Genomic DNA, 20,134 nt, shown 5'->3' on the forward strand with positions numbered 1-20,134 from the left:
AAATTTACCATTTTTTTAGTTTTCTCCGTAACCAATAACCGTACAAAAACACTTTGATATACTGAATTGTTTGTTTTTTTAAGCTCTTTAAGAAGGTTTAGAGAAAAATTGGGAAATTTTGTGTTTTGAGGGTAAGAAGTGAGAAAAACCAATTTTTACCCCATAAAACCCCCCATAAAACCCTGTTCCCATGGTCCGATCATGCTGGATCGCGAACTCATTCAAGTTTATCCCGCCTTACACCTTCAAACCAAATTTCATCAAAATCGGATAAAAAATACTCAAGTTATCGTGTTCACGGACACATATATATATATATAAATCTATATATATACCTATATATATATATATATAAAAATTTGAACGAATGGTGTTTTTGGCCTCTGGGGACATTAAAATGAAAATGTAAATCGGTTCCGGGCCTAAGTCTTACCATGAGACCTACGGTAATAGCTACTTCCCTATAGGGAAATTCGCTAATAAGAAAAATGAATAGTTTTCCCTCAAAATTCACGTCAAGACCTTTAAAATAAGACCCCTTTCATCCTTCTACGGCCATCCAGTCACTCACAATTTCTTTACAAAAATTTGACTTACGGAATTATATATATAGATAGATTATGTATTTTGTATGTATATTTATATGTATTTAGAATAAGTTTACACTATTTGTTATACCTCTCAAAAAATATCTCATGGAAAACCACTCTATTGGGTTCAGAGGGACCCAAATTTTCACCCCAAACTCAAACTCAAAAATCTTTAAAGTAAAAATTAAAACACCCATTTGATGATGATTCTTTTATTCTAATTTGATCAATATCCTCCATAACTTATTATTTTAATCTCAATATTCTACTAACAGGTATAGGTCTATACAATATGAAATATTCTTATCAAACAGAGTATACTTATGATTTTATCCGATCAAAGCTCGGTCCCCTGGTACTTCTTACCAAATCAACCAAGGAGTACATTTGTAAAGAAGTGCTTTTCAAACAAAAAATAACAGCTCATCATTATCTATAAAAATGTTCTCCAGATCACAACAAATATTAATAATAGATTAAACTATAGAAATGGGGCGGTCGCTAAAAAAAAAAAATACTTTGATACAACTAGGCCAGAACATGATGTAAGAATTTTCTTTGAGGGAGGCAAGTTTATAAAATATAAAAAAAACTCGTTTGTATGCTAATTCTATTTTTATAAACGGTCATAGTTATTTTCCTCCAATTATTGAGGGAGCAACTGTCCATCTTTACACTTCTCCTCCTCCTCCTCAACCACCAAGGACTACATTAATGTATACTCAGTTACTCAAATGATTGGTTTTCTGTTTTGATAATATTCACTGGCGTAGTCTCCAAGAGCAAAAGGTTCTTCTAAAGCAGTCTCAACGAGATACACACCTGAGCTTCTGAAACATATTTGAAGCCACACAATTTTATTGATACATATGTAACATCTATGAGCGCCTGCAGAATTTAGAACAGGGGGCTGCAACAGATAACAAAAATTCGGAGGTCTGGGAACCCCTTGGAATTTTTTTTTTTTAATATGGTGTTTTAAAACGAAGTTTTGAATTTACCATTATGTAATGTGCTTTTATAAATTGCTAATTAATGAAAGTAATTAGAGAACATTTTAGCTATTACATTTATTTCCTAATTTGTTAGCCAGGGTGCAAGTGCTGGTGTTTTTGGCATCTAGGGACAATCCATCCCGTGTCTCGGTCTTACCATGAGATCTAAGATAAAGCTTATATTCTCTATAGGGGTATTTTTTTAGAGATATATTATTCTAGAGATGTAATTGTACTGCTATAGCAATAGTTGATAAAAAAATATTTAAAAAACAAAGCGATGGATAGCTACTAATCCTGTTCATCTATCGTACACATGTTTACCTTATTTTGCCTGTGTTTATATATCATTTAAAACATACATACCCGATAGGACAGTGTTCACCCATAGGAATCAGCGGTCTTTTGGGCTCACATGTATTCAGTGAAATGTCGAGATAGTCTTCGCACTTCCAACCCAGGAAACCAACTCTGCTATTGATTGACTCAGCGAAATATTTTGGCGCTCTGAAGTGATTACAGGATATGATGTCTAGAGAACAATATGCCCAAGTAAGATGTCTGCAGCAAACATGGATAACTCCTAACCCTAACTGCATCCATGTACAGGATTAGGCAAAACTATGGATAACCCCACCCCACTTAACCTTTCAGTGGGTAACACCAGGAAAACTTTTATGGTTTAAAAGTGCACATGTTGACAGTTTTCCTCTAGACTCCAAGGTGGGCCAAAAGTACACTCTTACTTACACCATATAAAGAGTGTAGTTTCGTTTTTCTGGTACCAAATGAAAAGGTAAAGGTAAACAGAGCTTTTCACACATTAAACATTTTCTTCTTCCTGAGAGACCCGATCTAGCTGGTTCGTGAACTCATTCCTGTTTATCCATCTTTACAAATTAATGTCAAATTTTTCAAATTCGGGACAAATTTACTTGAGTTATTGTGTTTACAGACATATAAACAACATTGCTTGATTTGCAGGGGAACATGGCGGAACGGAGTTCTAGTACCTCTATTTTGGAAAGACCTTGGCATAAATAGGTAGGCTACACAAATAATAGGTACTAATCGCATTAATAGGTTACAGTTCCGGCACCTCATTTGTTGCAAATAGAGCTCTGCATATAAATATAAACAATTTTGGATGAATAGTGTTTTTGGCCTTTAGGAACATCAAAATGAAAATGTAAATCGGTCCTGGGTCTAGGTCTTTCCTTGCTGCCTACGGAAATAGTTTCTTCCCCATAGAGAAATTCACTAAAGGAAATATTTTACAATCAATACAATTTTTTCCTTGCTCCTTGAACTACCTGCATCACTTCCAAGTATACATCCAGGTTGAGCAGATCCTCCGTTGACATAGAAGTCTATGTGTCCGCAAGTCTCGATGTCGCCTAAACCACCACCATTTGTGTGGATCACATCCACAAACCTAGCATCGCTGGGATCTAGTCTTTCCTCCTCTTCCCGCAATGTGAAATCTGGTCCTGCAGGATCTAAACCTGTGGGATTGATACACGTAGTTAGTATTGTGCTGGATTATTTAACACCGAGAGCTGGTCTTATTATGGTACCACAAACACTAAATACGTACCTATATTGTCCTGATTTATTCATTACCTATTGAAATTATTTTCTGTAATCTTTCTTACTCACGTCTTCTGGATCTGTTAAGGCTGTTTCCAGAGCGAAAGTAAGATTTAGTGTTAAGAATTAACACGTTTTAGGGGAAAAAATAACACTCTTTAAATGAATCAGCTTACTTCTCGTGATCAGCTTACTTGTCGTGATCATTGAACTTGTAATAGATCTTCATGGGTTAAGAATTTTTGCTGATGCCCAAACGCACCTGGTCTAGCCCACAATCATATTTCATTCCATTAATTTGTCTTGTTTTTCTTCAGAAAATGGTTTTAAAGAAGTCTAACTACCTTTTGTTATACATTAGAGTATTATTTATTCAAAAACAAGTAGGTTTTAAAGAATTATTGAATACTTTTTTCAAATTTAGCTCTTTACAAAAAAGTAACTTGAAAGTTTTTACCGTTTAACTAACCTGTTATTCTCGGTAGCTTATGTTTCCCCAGATTGTTGGCCACATGATTACAGACTTGTCCTCCAAGACTGAAGCCGATAACGTGTATGTTGAAGGATCTGTGTCGTCGCAGCCCTGTCACCACGGGAGCCAAACACTTGCCTATGTGTTTTATGTTCGACACGGCCGACAAGTAGCACTCTACGCCTCCCACTAGCTTTGGGTAGTTTGCCATAAATACATTGACGTTGGTATGTTTTAAGTATTCTAAACAAAAACATGAGTGTGTAAACTATATGATGTATAAGGTGAGTAGAGACTTATGTACACAGAACTTTATGTGGTAGACACACTATTCACTATAAACTTTGAAGTGCACTAGTCATCTATGGTATTGACATGTTGTATCTTTGTTGAAATTTTTCCCTGTTTAATACTTGAATCACATGATTCATCTATCCTGGCTCAACTCATTTTATAAATTTGAAATTCATACCTTTCTTAATATTTTGTAGAACCTCTTCATTCATATCCGAATTAAAACCATGTAAGATTAATTTGTTTGAATGTCTCGGATTAAAGTGTGAATGTGTCAGATTGTCTGATCCCTCCAAAAAATCAATAGGTTGTCCAACTTCAGGATTTCTCCTGAAATAAAATGAAAATTACTTCACAAAATTAAAAGTTTTATCTTATTATACATTTTAATTTTGTCATACTGTGCAGCAAAAATAGCCGGTTTCAATACATGTGTTGCGGATCTGAAGCAGGTCTTTTCTCCCTAGGTAGTAAAAAGCGTTTGAGCAAATTTTCATATAGGGAAGTATTGAATTTCATAACCGTAGGTGACATGGTAAGACCTAGACCTCGGACTGATTTAATTTTTCATTTTGGATATCCACAGATGCCAAAAACACTATTCGTTTGGTTTTTGTCCCATTTTGATAAAATTTTGCTTGAAGGTGTAGGGCAGGATTAACTTGAATGAGTTTGCGAACGAGCAAGATTGTTCATTGAAACGGGGTAGGGTGGTTTAGAAATTAAAAAACATTTCTCAAATTTTAACTCTGAAAACATGAAAATGCCCAATTTTTAGTACAGTTAGGTAGGTATCATGTAGAGCTTAAAACTAAACAATTTTGTATATTAAAGCGTTGTCGTAAAATTTAATGATATGGAGAAAATTCCAAAAAACATCTGTACAGAGCTGTACATGTAAAGGTATATATGAAACACTCAATTTTACAAAGAGGACTGACTGGTTTACAAAATACTTCTGCTACTAATACCAATCAATTTATTAAGGTAAAAAAAAAATAATAAAGTAATAGTGCATATTCAATTTTTTATGAATTTGCTATAGGGAGTCTTGTTTTTCGTATTCTTGTTTTTTCAGGGGCTGATTTTTACTTACATAATCTGTTTGCAAACTTAGTTACCTGGTAAACAAAAACACCTGGATATCCGGGTCTGGGCAGGGTTCAGGCTCTTCCACTACCAAGCAAGGCCCAATAAATACTTTCTCAGTGGCTACATAACCTGTGGAAAAAATGTTAAAGCGATAAATAAAGCTCATGGTGGAAGCAAAATACATAGGTGTGCTATTCCCTTCATTTGCTGAGGTCATTCAGATTGCAAAAAAAAATTACCTGATTGTATCACCATATAAGTATATTTGTTTTGATTTTATTGTTATTGTTTTTATAATTTTTTCTTAATGGTGAAATGGTGTTTGCAATCTGGGTGACGTCAGCATATGACGGGAATAGCACGACTATGTTTTTTTCCTTCCACCATGAATAAAGCCAGTAAAAACACCTTACTCTCTTTTATTCCATGGTCTCTAAATGGAACTAGGTGAACCCGTGCGAATTCGCACAAATAAATTAGGATATATTGTAGCAACGTAGAAGTTGCGTCGTTGTATCGAAGTTGGTCTTGAGCTCGATCGTTGGCTATATACATTCTAAGTTATTTTTGCAGTTCAGTAGGGGTATTTTGCAGGACGGAGCTTATCATGCTGAAAACTTGCGCAAATGGATTAATATCAACCAAATGTTTAGTCAAAATGTGCATGAGTTCAGTGCTGCAAGAGCCATTAGCTTTTTTTAACATTCTTTCTTGAACAGCGGATTCGTCGTCGTAGATATAAATTTGGGCATATGTGGGATGCTCCCCTTCTGACAGTTGAAAGGTGCCAATAGAGTGATGAACTGTGTCCTGCACCTTATACATGAAAGGCCTTCCACCGTTATGTTCTTCAATTTTAGCTCGAGTGCTGACCATTGCGAGCGCAGAGTTGTACGATCTAATGTTCTCTTCGTAGTTTCTGATCAAATGATTTGCTCCATTTGGTAGGCTCTGTATATAATAGCTTTCTCGGTATGGTGGTAGATTCAATTTTCCTTTATTGCAGCAGGATGAAAATCCTTCGCCTCGTCCTCTTTGTTCTTCTTTAAAATGTAGCACACCACATTTCTGACATTTTAATGCCATCTCGCCGAGTGAATGCTGCTGAGTTCCTGTATTTGTCAGTGTAATTTTGTAAGTACACGTTGCCACTAACTGTTCCAGCTCCTCGTCTGGGCTCATTACGTTTTGCATTGCTTGCCGTATGTTGACTCGCCGTGTCCGACCTGCAATATTTCTTTGTCGTCGGGTCCTTTGCATGTTTTAACTAAAATAAAATGTAAAACTTTTCTCCCGTCGTGTCCCATAGGTAACATTTCTTTGCCGGCTTTCTAATTATTTTTTTAAAAACATGCAAACTGTTTACATTTCAAAACCAAACATAACAGCTGGGATTTCTTTTACTAATGTATTGCCATCTGTTTCAGAATATAATAACATTCAAATCAATCACAATGTTATCCTTATGGAAGGAACTTTGAGGGCAGCCCACGCCCTTCAAAAGATATATTTCGAAAATATAAAGCCAGTTTGCACATCTACACACCTAGACGAACATTTTGGTATATAATATGTGGGGTTAAATCTTAAAACACAAAAGCCTTATTGTTCACAAAGTTTCATGTCGCGTATTAAATATATAGATTCCAAGATTATCTTATGGAAAGAACTTGCCAAAGCTTCCATAATTCCACCTCTGTAAACCAAGTGTCCATTAGAAGTTGTCATCAAGTAATTACTAAGGCTCGTTTCACATCTACCCGGCTTCTACCCGGCATGCCGTTAACCCGACTTCTAGCCAGCACCGGCACGAGTGCACCTTTCACATTACGCCGACACCGGCACTCCGGCAGTTGTACTCCAGCATGTGAAACTTGTGTGTCGTATGGATGGAAATGGAACGTAATAGAGCAATTGTAATGTTACTTTGAAATAACTTTTATTGCAATTGCATTTATATTTGGATTTTTTAAAATGTCATTCTGTTTGAATTTGAGTAAAATTCAATTCAATGTTATGTAATAAAATAAAATAAAATAAATGAAAAATAAAATTGAGTAAAAATTCAATTTAATTCAAATAATTCTGCTCTTGAACTAAACTAATAAGTAGTTCATGGTCTATTTCCGACATGACCAAAACTTTGCGAACAAATACCCAAAATTAATACACAATAACTACAAACGACTGAACTAAAAGTATTCTTGGTGCACCCGACAGACGGCAGGTGCCGGTTGTATGTGAACAGTCACATTGGACCGCTTGAATTTCTTTTATTTATCATATGACTTTGTTTACATTAATTTGTTTTTGTTTTGTTTCACTGAAAGAAGCTAACTCACAATAATTTGCTACAGAATACAAATTTGTATTAAAACATAAATCAAGTTTCTTTCATAGTACATAGCAGATGGCGACGAGGAACTTTATTTTTGAACCCTTTGATGATAATGAAGAAACATGGAACAGCTACCTAGAAAGACTAGAAATAGCTTTTGTATTCAACAGTATTTCTGAGGAAAACAAGACAATAACACTGCTTCACGTTATTGGAAAGAAAACTTATGGAACACTTAGAGATTTGTTACAACCTACCTAAATTGCCTACGGAGTTTTCGTATAAAGAATTAATTAAACAACTCACCAAACACTTTTCACCACCACCAAACGAAGTAGCAGAAGCTTTCAAATTCCACAATAGACGTCAACAGGAAGGTGAAGACATACAGCACTTTGCAACGGAATTGAAAGGATTGTCAAGATACTGCAACTTTGGCAACTTTCTCAACACAGCATTACGAAATCAGTTCATACAAGGATTGAGAAATGAAGCGATTCAAGCCAAATTGATCAGCGAATCGGTCTCAACTATGGACAAAGCACTGGAGCTGGCAACTACACTCGAGAAAGCCTACCAGGATGCAGCAACACTACACCGTGGTGATAACATATCAATTGGAGTTGACAAAGTAAGTAACAACATCCATCCTAATAAAGTTTGCTACAGATGTGGAAAATCACATACAACACCTTGTCCACATATCAACACCTTTTGTAATTATTGCAAAAAAATTGGTCATATTGCTAAAGTCTGTTTGTCAAATCCAAATGCAGTGATAAAATTACCAACTAAAAAGTTTGGAACTATTTCTACAACTAAAAATGTTAAAGCTGTACACAAAGAGTTAAATCTAACATCTGACACAGTAGGTGTCCATGAATCCACACACAATGTTTTTGATATTTTGTATAATTCCAAAGGTTCAAATGATAAAATCTTGCTAAAAGTTAATCTTAATGACCGACCAACTACAATGGAATTAGACACTGGGTCTGGAGCGTCAATCATGTCGCACTATAACTTTAAAAGAATTTCCAAGCCACAGACCGTTGCAACCAAGCAATGTTATTTTCAGAGATTACAATAAACACTGTTTTTCTCCAATAGGTAAAACTATGGTAAAAGTTAACTATCATGGACAGACCAAAGTTTTACCTCTATACATTGTGGAAGGAGACCGTGATACTCTATTTGGTAGGGATTGTGAAGTGCAAATAAAACTCATTATGAATAGACCTAATGATAGGTTTATTTGCACTTCAATTTAATAAACTCTGAAGTCAACATACAAATACAAAATGTAAATAGTAAACAAAGAACAACTGTGAGACAATAAATAAATTCATAAATACAGTAAGGAATAATAACAGTTCATATGTATAAAAATATTATCACATTCTTCCCACCCTAAAACGAGACGTAGTCTTTTAGATAGTAAGGTCTTTGCCGTATACGCTGTGGATGCGTTTTGGAAGGCACTGAACTTGAGTCTTTGCAAGAACTGTTTGCATGTTCAACTGGTACATTCGTGTCACTTAATGTCCCACTAGAATCATTTTCAACTTGTTCTTGATCAAATGAAACCTCCGGTTCTTGAATAACTTGTTCATTTCCACATGTTTCTGGCAATTGGTAGTCTGTTTCTAAAGATGATTGTCCAGGTGCTGGGGCCAGATCTCTTATGGATACTGTCTTCTCTTGTCCATTTGGGAGTTTCACATGAGCATAACCTGGATTTGCTTGAATAAGTTCTACCTCTTCTACAAGTGAGTCATACTTGCTGGGTCTGTTGTGCTTTCTCAACAGCACTGGGCCGGGTTGTGACAGCCAGCTTGGAACTGAACCTCCATAATACGATCTTCTGGGGTGCTTAAACATCAGTTCATGAGGTGTTGTATTGGTTGATGTACATAATAATGATCTTATTGAGTGAAGTGCTTCAGGAAGAACTGATTCCCAATACTTTACGGGTAGGTCTTGGGTTCTGAGGGCAAGCATAACAGTCTTCCATATAGTGCCATTGAATCTCTCTACTTGGCCATTCCCTCTAGGATTATAAGCAGAAGAGTGGCTTGACGCAACACCATGAGTTTGTAAGAAAGACTTTAATTCGTCTGACATTAATGACGGTCCTCGGTCTGAATGAATGAATGAAGGCATACCAAAAATTGTAAACATTTCTTTCAGTTTCTCAATCACGGTACTGGAAGTCATGTCTCTACAGGGGAAAGCAAATGGATATCGTGAATACTCGTCTACAACAGTTAATATGTATTTATTTTGCGTAGCACTTGGAATTGGTCCTTTAAAGTCTAAGTTTAGTCGCTCAAAAGGTGCTGTAGCTTTGATTAACGTACCTTCATATTTACAAAACCTAGGCTTAAGTTCAGCACAAATTCGACATTGAGCTGTAGTACGACGAACTTCTTCCAGTGAAAAAGGTAAGTTTTTCGATCTAATCCAGTGGTAAAATCTTGTCACTCCCGGGTGACACAGGCTCGTGTGGATATCATTTAAGTTTGGACGACCACAAATCGTTCCACACAATCGTGACATGGTGTCTGCAACTCCATTTTCCTTGCCTGGTCGATATACGATATCATACTTGAAACAAGACAGTTCTAAACGCCAACGTTGTATCTTTTCATTCTTTATTTTTCCAAATCTCTTATTGTCAAACATGAAAGAAACTGATCTTTGGTCTGTAATGAGTAGGAATGGCCGGCCAATAAGATAGTGTCTCCACTTCTTAAGAGATTCTACGATTGCTTGAGCTTCTTTTTCAACAGAAGAATGGTTCTTTTCAGATTTTGATAATGTTTTCGAATAAAAAGCTACTGGACGTCCTGCTTGTGACAAGGTTGAGCCGATTGCAAACTCAGATGCATCGGTCTCAACTGTAAATGGTATGTCATTTTGGATTGGGGCTTTAGTTGCAGTTACTATTTTATTTTTCAATTCATTGAAGGAGTTAATTGCTTCTTCTGATAATGGAAAACTTTTAGTCGATGAAAGGGGCTGAATCTTCTCTGAAAAACTCTTGATAAAGTCTGAATAATGAGCGAACATGCCCATGGCTCGACGCAATGATTGGCCATCATGAGGAAGTGGTAGTTTCAAGAGCGGCTGAAGACGGATTAGTGTGGATAGTGTGGATCAGGACGGATTTCGTTCTTTGTTATTACATATCCTAACAGATGGATTTTGTGTTGTGCAAAAGAGCATTTTTCCATGTTCAGAGTTAAGTTGTACTTCTTGGCTACATCAAAAAACTTGTTCAAATTTGTATCATGTTCATCTTTATTCCTCCCTCCAACTGTTACATCGTCCAGGTAAGCTACAGTGCATTCAAGTCCTTCTGTTAGCGAATTTCCCTATAGGGAAGTAGCTATTACCGTAGGTCTCATGGTAAGACTTAGGCCCGGGACCGATTTACTTTTTCATTTTGATGTCCCCAGAGGCCAAAAACACCACTCGTTCAAATTTATATATATATATATATATATATATGTGTGTGTCCGTGAACACGATAACTTGAGTGATTTTTATCCGATTTTGATGAAATTTGGTTTGAAGGTGTAAGGCGGGATAAACTTGAATGAGTTCGCGATCCAGCATGATCGGACTATGGGAACAGGGTTTTATGGGGGGTTTTATGGGGTAAAAATTAGTTTTTCTCACTTTTGACCCTCAAAACACAAAATTTCCCAATTTTTCTCTAAACATTCTTAAAGAGCTTAAAAAAACAAACAATTCAGTATATCAAAGTGTTTTTGTACGGTTATTGGTTACGGAGAAAACTAAAAAAATGGTAAATTTAAAATTCCCATGTTATTCTTATGGAGAATATTGTAAAATGTTGTAGTTTGCTTGTTTATGGATATCTTTTGATCAAACTTGGCAAATATATTCATTTTATACTAAGCAATAATTATTTTACTTAAAAACACACTTTATTAGTTTCCTTGTAGCAGCAAACCTAGGTACTCGTTAAACCTAATTTTATTTAAATAGATCAATTGAAAATCAATTCAGCCAAATGGAAATTCGCTTAGGCGTCAGGTTTGCTGCGGCGGGGGTATTTGTATGATTGAATCAATTTCTCTTTGGAAACAGGAGACGCCATTCGTAACAGCAAAAGGAATTCTGCAAAATTGGTAAAGGCGCCCACAGGCTTCAAATGCTGTATATATTCGTTCTTCATTTTCAATTTGTATTTGATGGTAAGCACTCTTAAGGTCAATAGTGCTAAAAACACTGAACTTTGAAACTTTGTTAACGACATCTTCAACTCTGGGAAGTGGGTAGGCGTCAAGTTGAGTGAATCGATTTATTGTTTGGGAATAATCAATGCACATTCGCTTCTTTTTTGTTTCACCTTTAACTACAAGTACTTGTGCTCTCCAAGGTGAAGTGCTTGGTTCAATGATACCCTCTTTCAACAAGCGTTCAGTTTCTTCTTTTATGAATTTCGAATCTTCTTCTGAATAACGTCGTGACTTAACTGCAATAGGTCTACAGTCAAGAGTTAAGTTTGAAAACAAGTGGACGGGTGCAACCTTAGCTGCTGTAAGTCCGCACACCTTCAGCGTAGGTTTCTTACCCCCAAATGAGACTTCAACGCTTGAGTGTTCCTTGAAAATGTCATGTCCTAAGACAACATCAGCGCATAAGCCGTCTAAAACAAGGAGTTTAGTTTTGTTGTAAATATGACCTTGAATCGACAAATCAACAAGACTGTAGCCAGCTGTAACTGGTTGATAAGAAGTAGAAGCCATAGTAACACTAACGGTGGTTGGAAAGATTGTTATTCCCCTCTTTTCTACTAGAGATTTACTAATAAATGTTTCCGAACTACCAGTATCAACTAAGGCATCAGTTTTAATCCCATTTACTTCAATCGTAATAGTAGATTTAGATAAAGATTTAGGTGCAGCTGCACATGTAGCTGGATTTTTGCTGAAAGTTTTTTTAGAGTCAAGTTTTGTAGGAGGTAATGAATTACTTCCTGACTTACAAACCTTCATGAAATGTCCTTTCTTGCCACAAGAATGGCAAATATGATTTGCAGCAGGACATTCACTTCTAGTATGTTTTTTACTGGAACCACAGAAATAACATTTCCAGGAAGTGGCTGATAAACAAGTTTCCTTTGCATTATTTGAGGACATGTTACTTTTGACAGATTCTGGTTCTGAAGTAGTAGAATGTTGTATGCAATTTAATTGAGAATGTTGCTTGTTATAATATTCTGATTGATACTGAGCTAATTCCAAAACTCTAGCTTTCTCAAAAGCCTCATTCAAAGTTAATGTTTTATTTTCTAGAAGTCTTTGTCGGATAACTGGGGAAATCAAACCTCTGATAAATGCATCACGAATATAGTCATTTTTATTTTGTTCTGCAGAAACTTGGGAAAAATTACAAGGTTTACTTAAATCTTTCAAAGCTTGTAAATATTGGTCAACTGATTCCCCTGACTTCTGAAAACGAGTTGCTAGAAGATGTCTGGAATAAATCTCATTCTTAGGACGGATATAGAGTTCTTTTAAAATAGCTATAGCTTCATCAAATTTTGTAGCTCCAGAGATGTATTTGTAGACAGATGGACTAATGTGATTAACAAGTAAACGTAGTTTTACCTTTTCATTTGTTGCATTAGAGTCACATTCCTCAAGGAAGTTGGTAAAAGTCTGGTACCAATGCAGCCATTGTTCTTCTGCACCATCACTTTCTGGCTCTACATCAAATCGGTGAATCGGTCAGGCTTGAGGAGTTTGTCCCATAATGAGTTTTATTTGCACTTCAATTTAATAAACTCTGAAGTCAACATACAAATACAAAATGTAAATAGTAAACAAAGAACAACTGTGAGACAATAAATAAATTCATAAATACAGTAAGGAATAATAACAGTTCATATGTATAAAAATATTATCACATTGGTTGAAACAAATAAAAATTGACTGGCAAGAAATCAACCAACTGAGTTCCAAAAATAGCTTGGGCTTGGAAAATCTTTTAAAACAATATGAAAATGACCTATTTGTTAAAAACATAGGCAAACTTCAGGGATTGGAAGCACAACTTTATTTAAAACCTGATGCTAAACCAGTTTTTAAGAAAGCTCGATCAGTTCCTTTTGCACTCATTCCTAGAGTGAATGAGGAACTTGATAGACTCGAAAGAGAAGGTATTATTTCTAAAGTAGACTACAGCAGCTGGGCAACACCAGTAGTTCCAATAGTAAAGGCCAATGGTAACATACGTCTGTGCGGTGATTTCAAAGTCACACTCAACCCATCTCTTCTTGTCCCTGAGTACCCAGTTCCAGCAATTGAACAAATCTTATCTAAAATTGGTAACAGTATCACCTACAGTAAAATTGACGTATCGGAGGCTTTTCTTCATATGCCCATAAGAGAGTCGGATCGTTATTTGTTAAAAATAAATACACACAGAGGTTTGTACCAATATAATAGATTACCATTCGGAATATCTGCAGCTCCTGCTATTTGGCAAAAAGTAATGGAGGAAGTTGTTGAAGGGATAGAAGGGGTACAAGTCTTTTATGATGATATAGTTGTTTCAGGCACCACTAACGAACAACATCTTAGCCGTTTAAAACAGGTATTTGAGAGGTTCAAGCAGTACAATCTTAGAATTAATAGACAAAAATCAAGCTTTATGGTAAATGAGATTGAGTATTTGGGGTATAAAATTAGCAACAAAGGGATACACAAAACTCAAAAACTAACAGAAGCTATTGACCATTTGCCTCGCCCTTCAAACATACATGAAGTCAGTCACGTCCTTGGTCTGATTAATTAGGTTCATTCCAAACATAAGTGAGAAATTATATCCTCTTATAAATCTCACCAAGTCATCTACGAAATTCTTTTTGTCTGAGGACTGTGAAAGAACATTCCAAAACATTAAAGAGGAAATGAAATCAGACATATTTCTTACTCATTTTGATCCTAACTTACCACTCATCTTAGCTACAGATGCAAGCCAGCATGGCATCTCAGCCGTTCTTTCACATGTTTATCCGGATGGGTTTGAAAGACCTATTGCAATGGCATCACGAACATTAAACTCCTCGGAAATGAAGTACAGTGTCATAATGAAAGAAGCATTAGCCATATACTTTGCTGTAAAACGTTTTTATTACTTCCTGTATGGCCATCCATTTACTCTTTTCACCGACCACAAACCATTGACATATATATTTGGTGACAAAAATGGTATACCAATTCTAGCAGCTACTAGATTACAAAATTATGCTGTTTTCCTCCAAGCCTTTAATTTCGACATCAAATACAAATCTACTGATGAAAATGCCAACGCAGATGCCTTATCCCGTTTACCTTCAAATATTTGCCAAGATGTTAACCAAATAGACAACGTTGATGTTTTTGAAATACAACAACTCCAAACCCTTCCCGTTTCAAGCAAACTAATAGCAGAAGAAACTCAAAAAGATCAGGAACTGTCAGACATCTATGAAGCTCTTAATGAAGGAAAGCTCATAAACCATTCAAGTGAGTTCAGAGACACTGAATCAGAATGGAGCTATCAAATGGGGTGCTTATTTAAAGGACATAGAGTTGTAATACCAAAATCATTAAGAAACAAAATTCTTCAAGAACTTCATGAAGCACATATAGGTATGGTTCGGATGAAAGCTTTAGCTCGCTCCTATGTCTGGTGGAAAAATATTGACCATGATATTGAAACATTGGTTCGAAATTGCAAAAATTGTCAAGAGCATCGTAATGATCCAACCAAAGTACCTGTACATCCATGGTCTGCTCCTAAAAAACCTATGGAGAGAATTCACGTTGACTTCGCTGGACCATTTATGAACAGCTACTTTTTAATTATTGTGGATGCGTACAGTAAATGGCCAGAAGTTATTCCAATGAATTCTACAACTACAAACAAAACCATAGACTGCCTGCGAACATTCTTCAGCAATTTTGGCATTCCACATATCTTGGTTTCAGACAACGGTCCACAATATACTTCTCAAGAATTTAAAAACTTCTTAGAACTGAATGGCATATGCCATAAACGTTCTGCTCCATATCATCCAGCTACCAATGGGCAGGTCGAAAGATATGTTCAGACCTTAAAACAATCCCTTAGGTCTATGAAAGATGAACCTGGTACCCTTAACCAAAAGGTTACCAGATTTCTCATGGCATATAGGAGAACACCTCATGCAACTACAGGGTTAACACCTGCTCATCTTTTCATCGGCAGACCGTTGAGGTCAAGGCTTGATTTGACACTTCTTAACTCTTCAAATACTTGCACAAATGACCAGACTATCCAACAATCTTATGGGAGGAACTTTAAAGAAGGAGACTCTGTTTCTTTTAGAATCTACGGGACGCCACAAAAGTGGAGATTTGGAAGGATTCTACAAAAACTGGGCAAGTGCCACTATAATATTGAATCTGGAAATTTCACCTACAGGAGACACATTGATCAAATAAGATCGGTTGGTTCAAATTTAAGCGGTGAGAAGGACAACAGGGACTACTTTATCAATATCAAACTTCCTCTAGGAAAAAACAACCGGTTACAAGAATGAATATGTGATTCTAAAACTTAGGGGAGAGGTTCTGTGTTCAACCAACTGTTTCCTAATTTCTTTTATTTATCATATGACTTTGTTTACATTAATTTGTTTTTGTTTTGTTTCACTGAAAGAAGCTAACTCACAATAATTTGCTACAGAATAAAAATTTGTATTAAAACATAAATCAACTTTCTTTCATAGTACATAGCACCGCTATACCCACTACTCCAGCCGGCTTGTTTACCCGACACCGGCAGCCGGCCTTCGCCGAGGGGGCACCCGGCATCCCTCGACTAGTACCCGGCAGCCGGGCAAGTGGTTAACCGTCAACGACACATGCCGTGCATATGTGAACGGTCCCATATACTTCTTCATCCCATTGCCGGTTAAGCGACATCCGGCACCCGACAGCCGGGTAGATGTGAAACAGGCCTAAGATGTCACGTCCACGTGGCTAAAGGCTGCACTCCTTGTCATGGAGAACTACTACTGGTTGTTGCTTAATTGTTGCCTTCTTATCAATAATTTGAAATAGTAAGTGTAAACACATTTACACAAGACCAGTAGGCAATAGGTTTGTGTATTTAAAGTTATACCTTATACTTGAGGCAGGTAACCATTGGTCCCAGACCTTGACTACTATACAGATTTTTCCCTATAGCCGCGTTTACACAAAGCAAGATTTTGGCGGGCAGGTTACCTACCTCAGCCTTGAAATACCCTCTAGAGGCTTGTAACCTGCCTCGCAGCCTGCTTACCTACTGGCCTTGTGTAGGCCTAAATGTGGCTTATAGGTAAAATTTGTAAAAAAAAGATACTGAAACATTTTGTTGATCTCAATAAAAACTATGAGTATTTTGAGTTATTTTTAAGTACTCACCCAATAGTAAAATGAGGATTAAAATTCCTAGTTCTGATTCCCTCTTCATTTTTTGAATGGAATTTTAATTTTAAATCAAAGCTGGTTGTATCAATTAGACTGGCTCTGCTCTGAGTCTCTTAGACAGAAGAATCGGGTAACAAAATCATCTAAAAAGTAATACAATGTATAGTATTTTACCTACATTGTACACTGGAATGATTGGTTAAAAAAAAATATAATCGAGTATAGTTTAACCATAGATAAAACATACTCCCTTGTTAGTGTATGGTTTAACAGTATTTACAGTATGCAAACAAATATTTTGTTTAATCGGGTAATAATTATTTGCCTGATATAGTAATAATGTAACTTAGTTTACGTTTCTTACATGATCTGGGTTTTAAAAGAAATACATACAGTAGCTATATTCTTCAGCTATTTTTCACAGTCCATTAACAAAAATTTAGCAATATATTAATTTCTTCTCATGTTAAACAATTTACCAAGTTCCTAAAGTTTAAAATAAATAATATAAACTTTAATTATTTGTGTTAAACTTGTAGAAGATTTAAATTGGAATAAAATTGTAAATAAATTAAACAGAATGGGTTTTATCATATTTGGTAGCAATATAACAAAATTTAATTATATAAGTTTATCTCAATCTCAATGGTGGTTTGCAAATTTATATGATTTCTTCAGTTTGATTAAATAAATCTACCTATCATTAACAGAGATGTCTACTGTACTTACAAAAATAAGGTTGTATCAGTAAGACAAACAAACTGTATTTCAACTGCTTAACTAGAGAATTGGGTCAAAATACCAAACTTCTGATAGTATTTTACACTTAATTGTTAAAATCAGCTGTTTTTTGCAACAATTACCTTGTAGATAACCAAATCAGCTGTTAACCTTGCTAGTTTTTATTTTATGAATGTAAAGAATACCTGCATTTTTTACAGTCTTGCAAGGCCATTGTTGAAGATGCATACAGGGTGGTTGATTTAGTGTGCCAGCTGTTTCATTTGAAAGTTATTATTAGAGATATAAAAAATGTTAAATTGTAACTGCCTTGAATTTTTGTTTTAAAATATTTTGGTCAAGTTGAATAAATAATTTTAGCCACCATTTTTACAATGTGTCTGCCAACTTTGATTGTTCTTATGGAAGACCCTATATTTTATGATATTTTAAGAAAGTTAAATGCAATTTGAGAACGTTTTTATTCTTGGATTTTTTTCTCTTTACCTACGAGTAGGAGTTATAGCGTATTACAACTAAGAAAAAAATTACGTGGTTGTACATTCTGTGTCATGTAGCTTCTAAACGAGTCAAGTTTAGAGAAAAAATGCTAAAAGTATATAAGTCTTAAAATTGCATCTACGTTCTAAAAATACATAAAAAATATTGATTCCATTGTTTCAAAATTGGCCATCATTTTCCAAAATGGCAAAACAAGTAAATCAGTCCCGGGTTTAGTTCTTATCATGAGCTACCTACGGTAATAGTTTATTCTCTACATGGGAATTTGGCTAAAAAGGGAGATTATAATTTAATTGAACATTTTAACAGCTGTTGGTAATAATATTTATGTTTGTCGTCAAGCTCTAGGCTAAATACAATCTAGAATTAGTATATCTTAGATTTAATCTGCATCGTGTTTTTATTACTTGCCAGCAATACACAGGGAATTTAATTTGGGCTGTAGAAAGACTCATCCTCTAGACAAAAATCATATCCAACAGGACAATGCACATGTGCATGTGGAACTCGACACAATCAATTGCAAGAATCACAATCACAACATTCACCTATACTTTTTACAATCATAGAACGAAGACAAGTGCTGGATTCTTTGTTGACACAGACAGATAAATCGGAAACAATGCTATCAAGGACATCGAGTACATATTTTATTTACATCAAATTAATTAGCCTTTTAACATTTAAGTATGAGCCTGATATTAAATAGTTTTAACCCATGCTATAAAATGTCAACAATTTAATTTAACATTTGAAATCGAGGGCTAATTTAATGTCATTGTGGGCTCATATTGCTCCCAACTCCAAACGAACCATATAGGTTTGTACAGTAACTTACTTCACATGCGGTAAGGAAAGATCACCACTGTGAATATACGTTGTAAATATACGGTAGCCTCAGTTTACTTTCAGCCAGACGTATCATCGGTGAGCCGATAGAAAGATGGCATTGAATTAATGAAATTATTCGGAACTCCTATCCACAGAATCTGATTTCAAAGTGACAATTCTGCTATTGTCATCAATCCTGATAAACCATATTCGTCGTAGAGCACATTCGTAGATTCAATCCATCTGTTGTTGACGAGACAACCTTGCCGGAATCATGGTTAGCTCAGGCTGGAAAAATCGTGTTTTATTGAATTTTCTCCGTAACTGTTAGAAATACAACAAAGCTTCTGGGTACATTATTAACTTTTTTAAGCTCTAAAGCTTTTTTTAACTAATGAATGAAATTGCAAAATGTTATGTTTTTAAGGTCAAAAATGGGAAAACCCAATTTGGATCCCATAACCCCCCATAACCCACAACATTTTGAAATGTGATAAATTATTTTATCCATTTTTGTTATCAAGCTTCTGATAAAATATTACAATTATTTTTATTTAAAATGTCAATATTTCAAAAATCAAATAATATGACAATGAAAAACGGATTGCGGCATTGAATTCAGCATAAAAAAGTTGTTCAAAATGATGGGTCACAACACCACCTTCATATTTAAAATAATGTATCACATTTCAAAAGGCGGATCCAAGATGGCGGCTGGAAAAAATACATCCGTCATACCCGGGTGAAAATAGGTCAACAATGAATGGTGGTGTCCACTTATCTTTATCTAGCACTATTTTGAGATTATGGCCTTAGTTTGTAAATGCACAATGTTATAATGGACTAAAAATAAAGTTATAAAAAGTTCTCATAACGTTAGAATGGATCAACATTTTTTAAACGGATTTCAGCATCGTATTCAGCGTAAAAGTCTTGTTTGAAACGGTGGGTCACAACCCTACCTTTACATTTGAAAAAATAACTTTGTATCAAATATGGTGGATCCAAGATGGCGGCCAAAAATTTAAACCCAGTCAAAATGAAATACTTGCTACTCTACAATGATCTGACGTGATTCGGAGTTTATATCTTAGAAATGTATAAAAAGGTAGGGGGGGGGGGAACTCATTTAAAACTCAACCTGTATAAAACAATTCACAATTATTTTCCTTATAATTTTTTTGTTTTGAACAGCCGCCATTTTGAAATGA

General features: G+C 35.4%; 2 protein-coding genes across 2 annotated transcripts in view; one reads left to right on the top strand and one right to left on the bottom strand.

The window, feature by feature from the left end:
• Window positions 1-20,134, top strand: part of LOC128985749 (sushi, von Willebrand factor type A, EGF and pentraxin domain-containing protein 1-like) — a 67,383-nt gene that overhangs the window by 4,444 nt on the left and 42,805 nt on the right. The window lies entirely within an intron of this gene.
• On the bottom strand, window positions 806-18,635 carry LOC128985751 (pancreatic triacylglycerol lipase-like). Its single transcript, XM_054405598.1, has 8 exons — window positions 18,500-18,635; window positions 16,845-16,993; window positions 5,063-5,162; window positions 4,120-4,271; window positions 3,645-3,890; window positions 2,899-3,090; window positions 1,952-2,117; window positions 806-1,420 (listed from the first exon to the last, which is right to left on the bottom strand). Exons 2-8 carry the CDS (start codon window positions 16,891-16,893, stop codon window positions 1,321-1,323), a joined length of 1,005 nt encoding a protein of 334 aa, XP_054261573.1. The 5' UTR covers window positions 16,894-16,993; window positions 18,500-18,635; the 3' UTR covers window positions 806-1,320.

Source organism: Macrosteles quadrilineatus, unplaced genomic scaffold, assembly GCF_028750875.1.
Source record: "Macrosteles quadrilineatus isolate MER2022 unplaced genomic scaffold, UCM_ALF_1.0 Scaffold_2__2_contigs__length_208266976, whole genome shotgun sequence".
Classification (NCBI taxonomy): Eukaryota; Metazoa; Arthropoda; class Insecta; order Hemiptera; family Cicadellidae; genus Macrosteles; species Macrosteles quadrilineatus.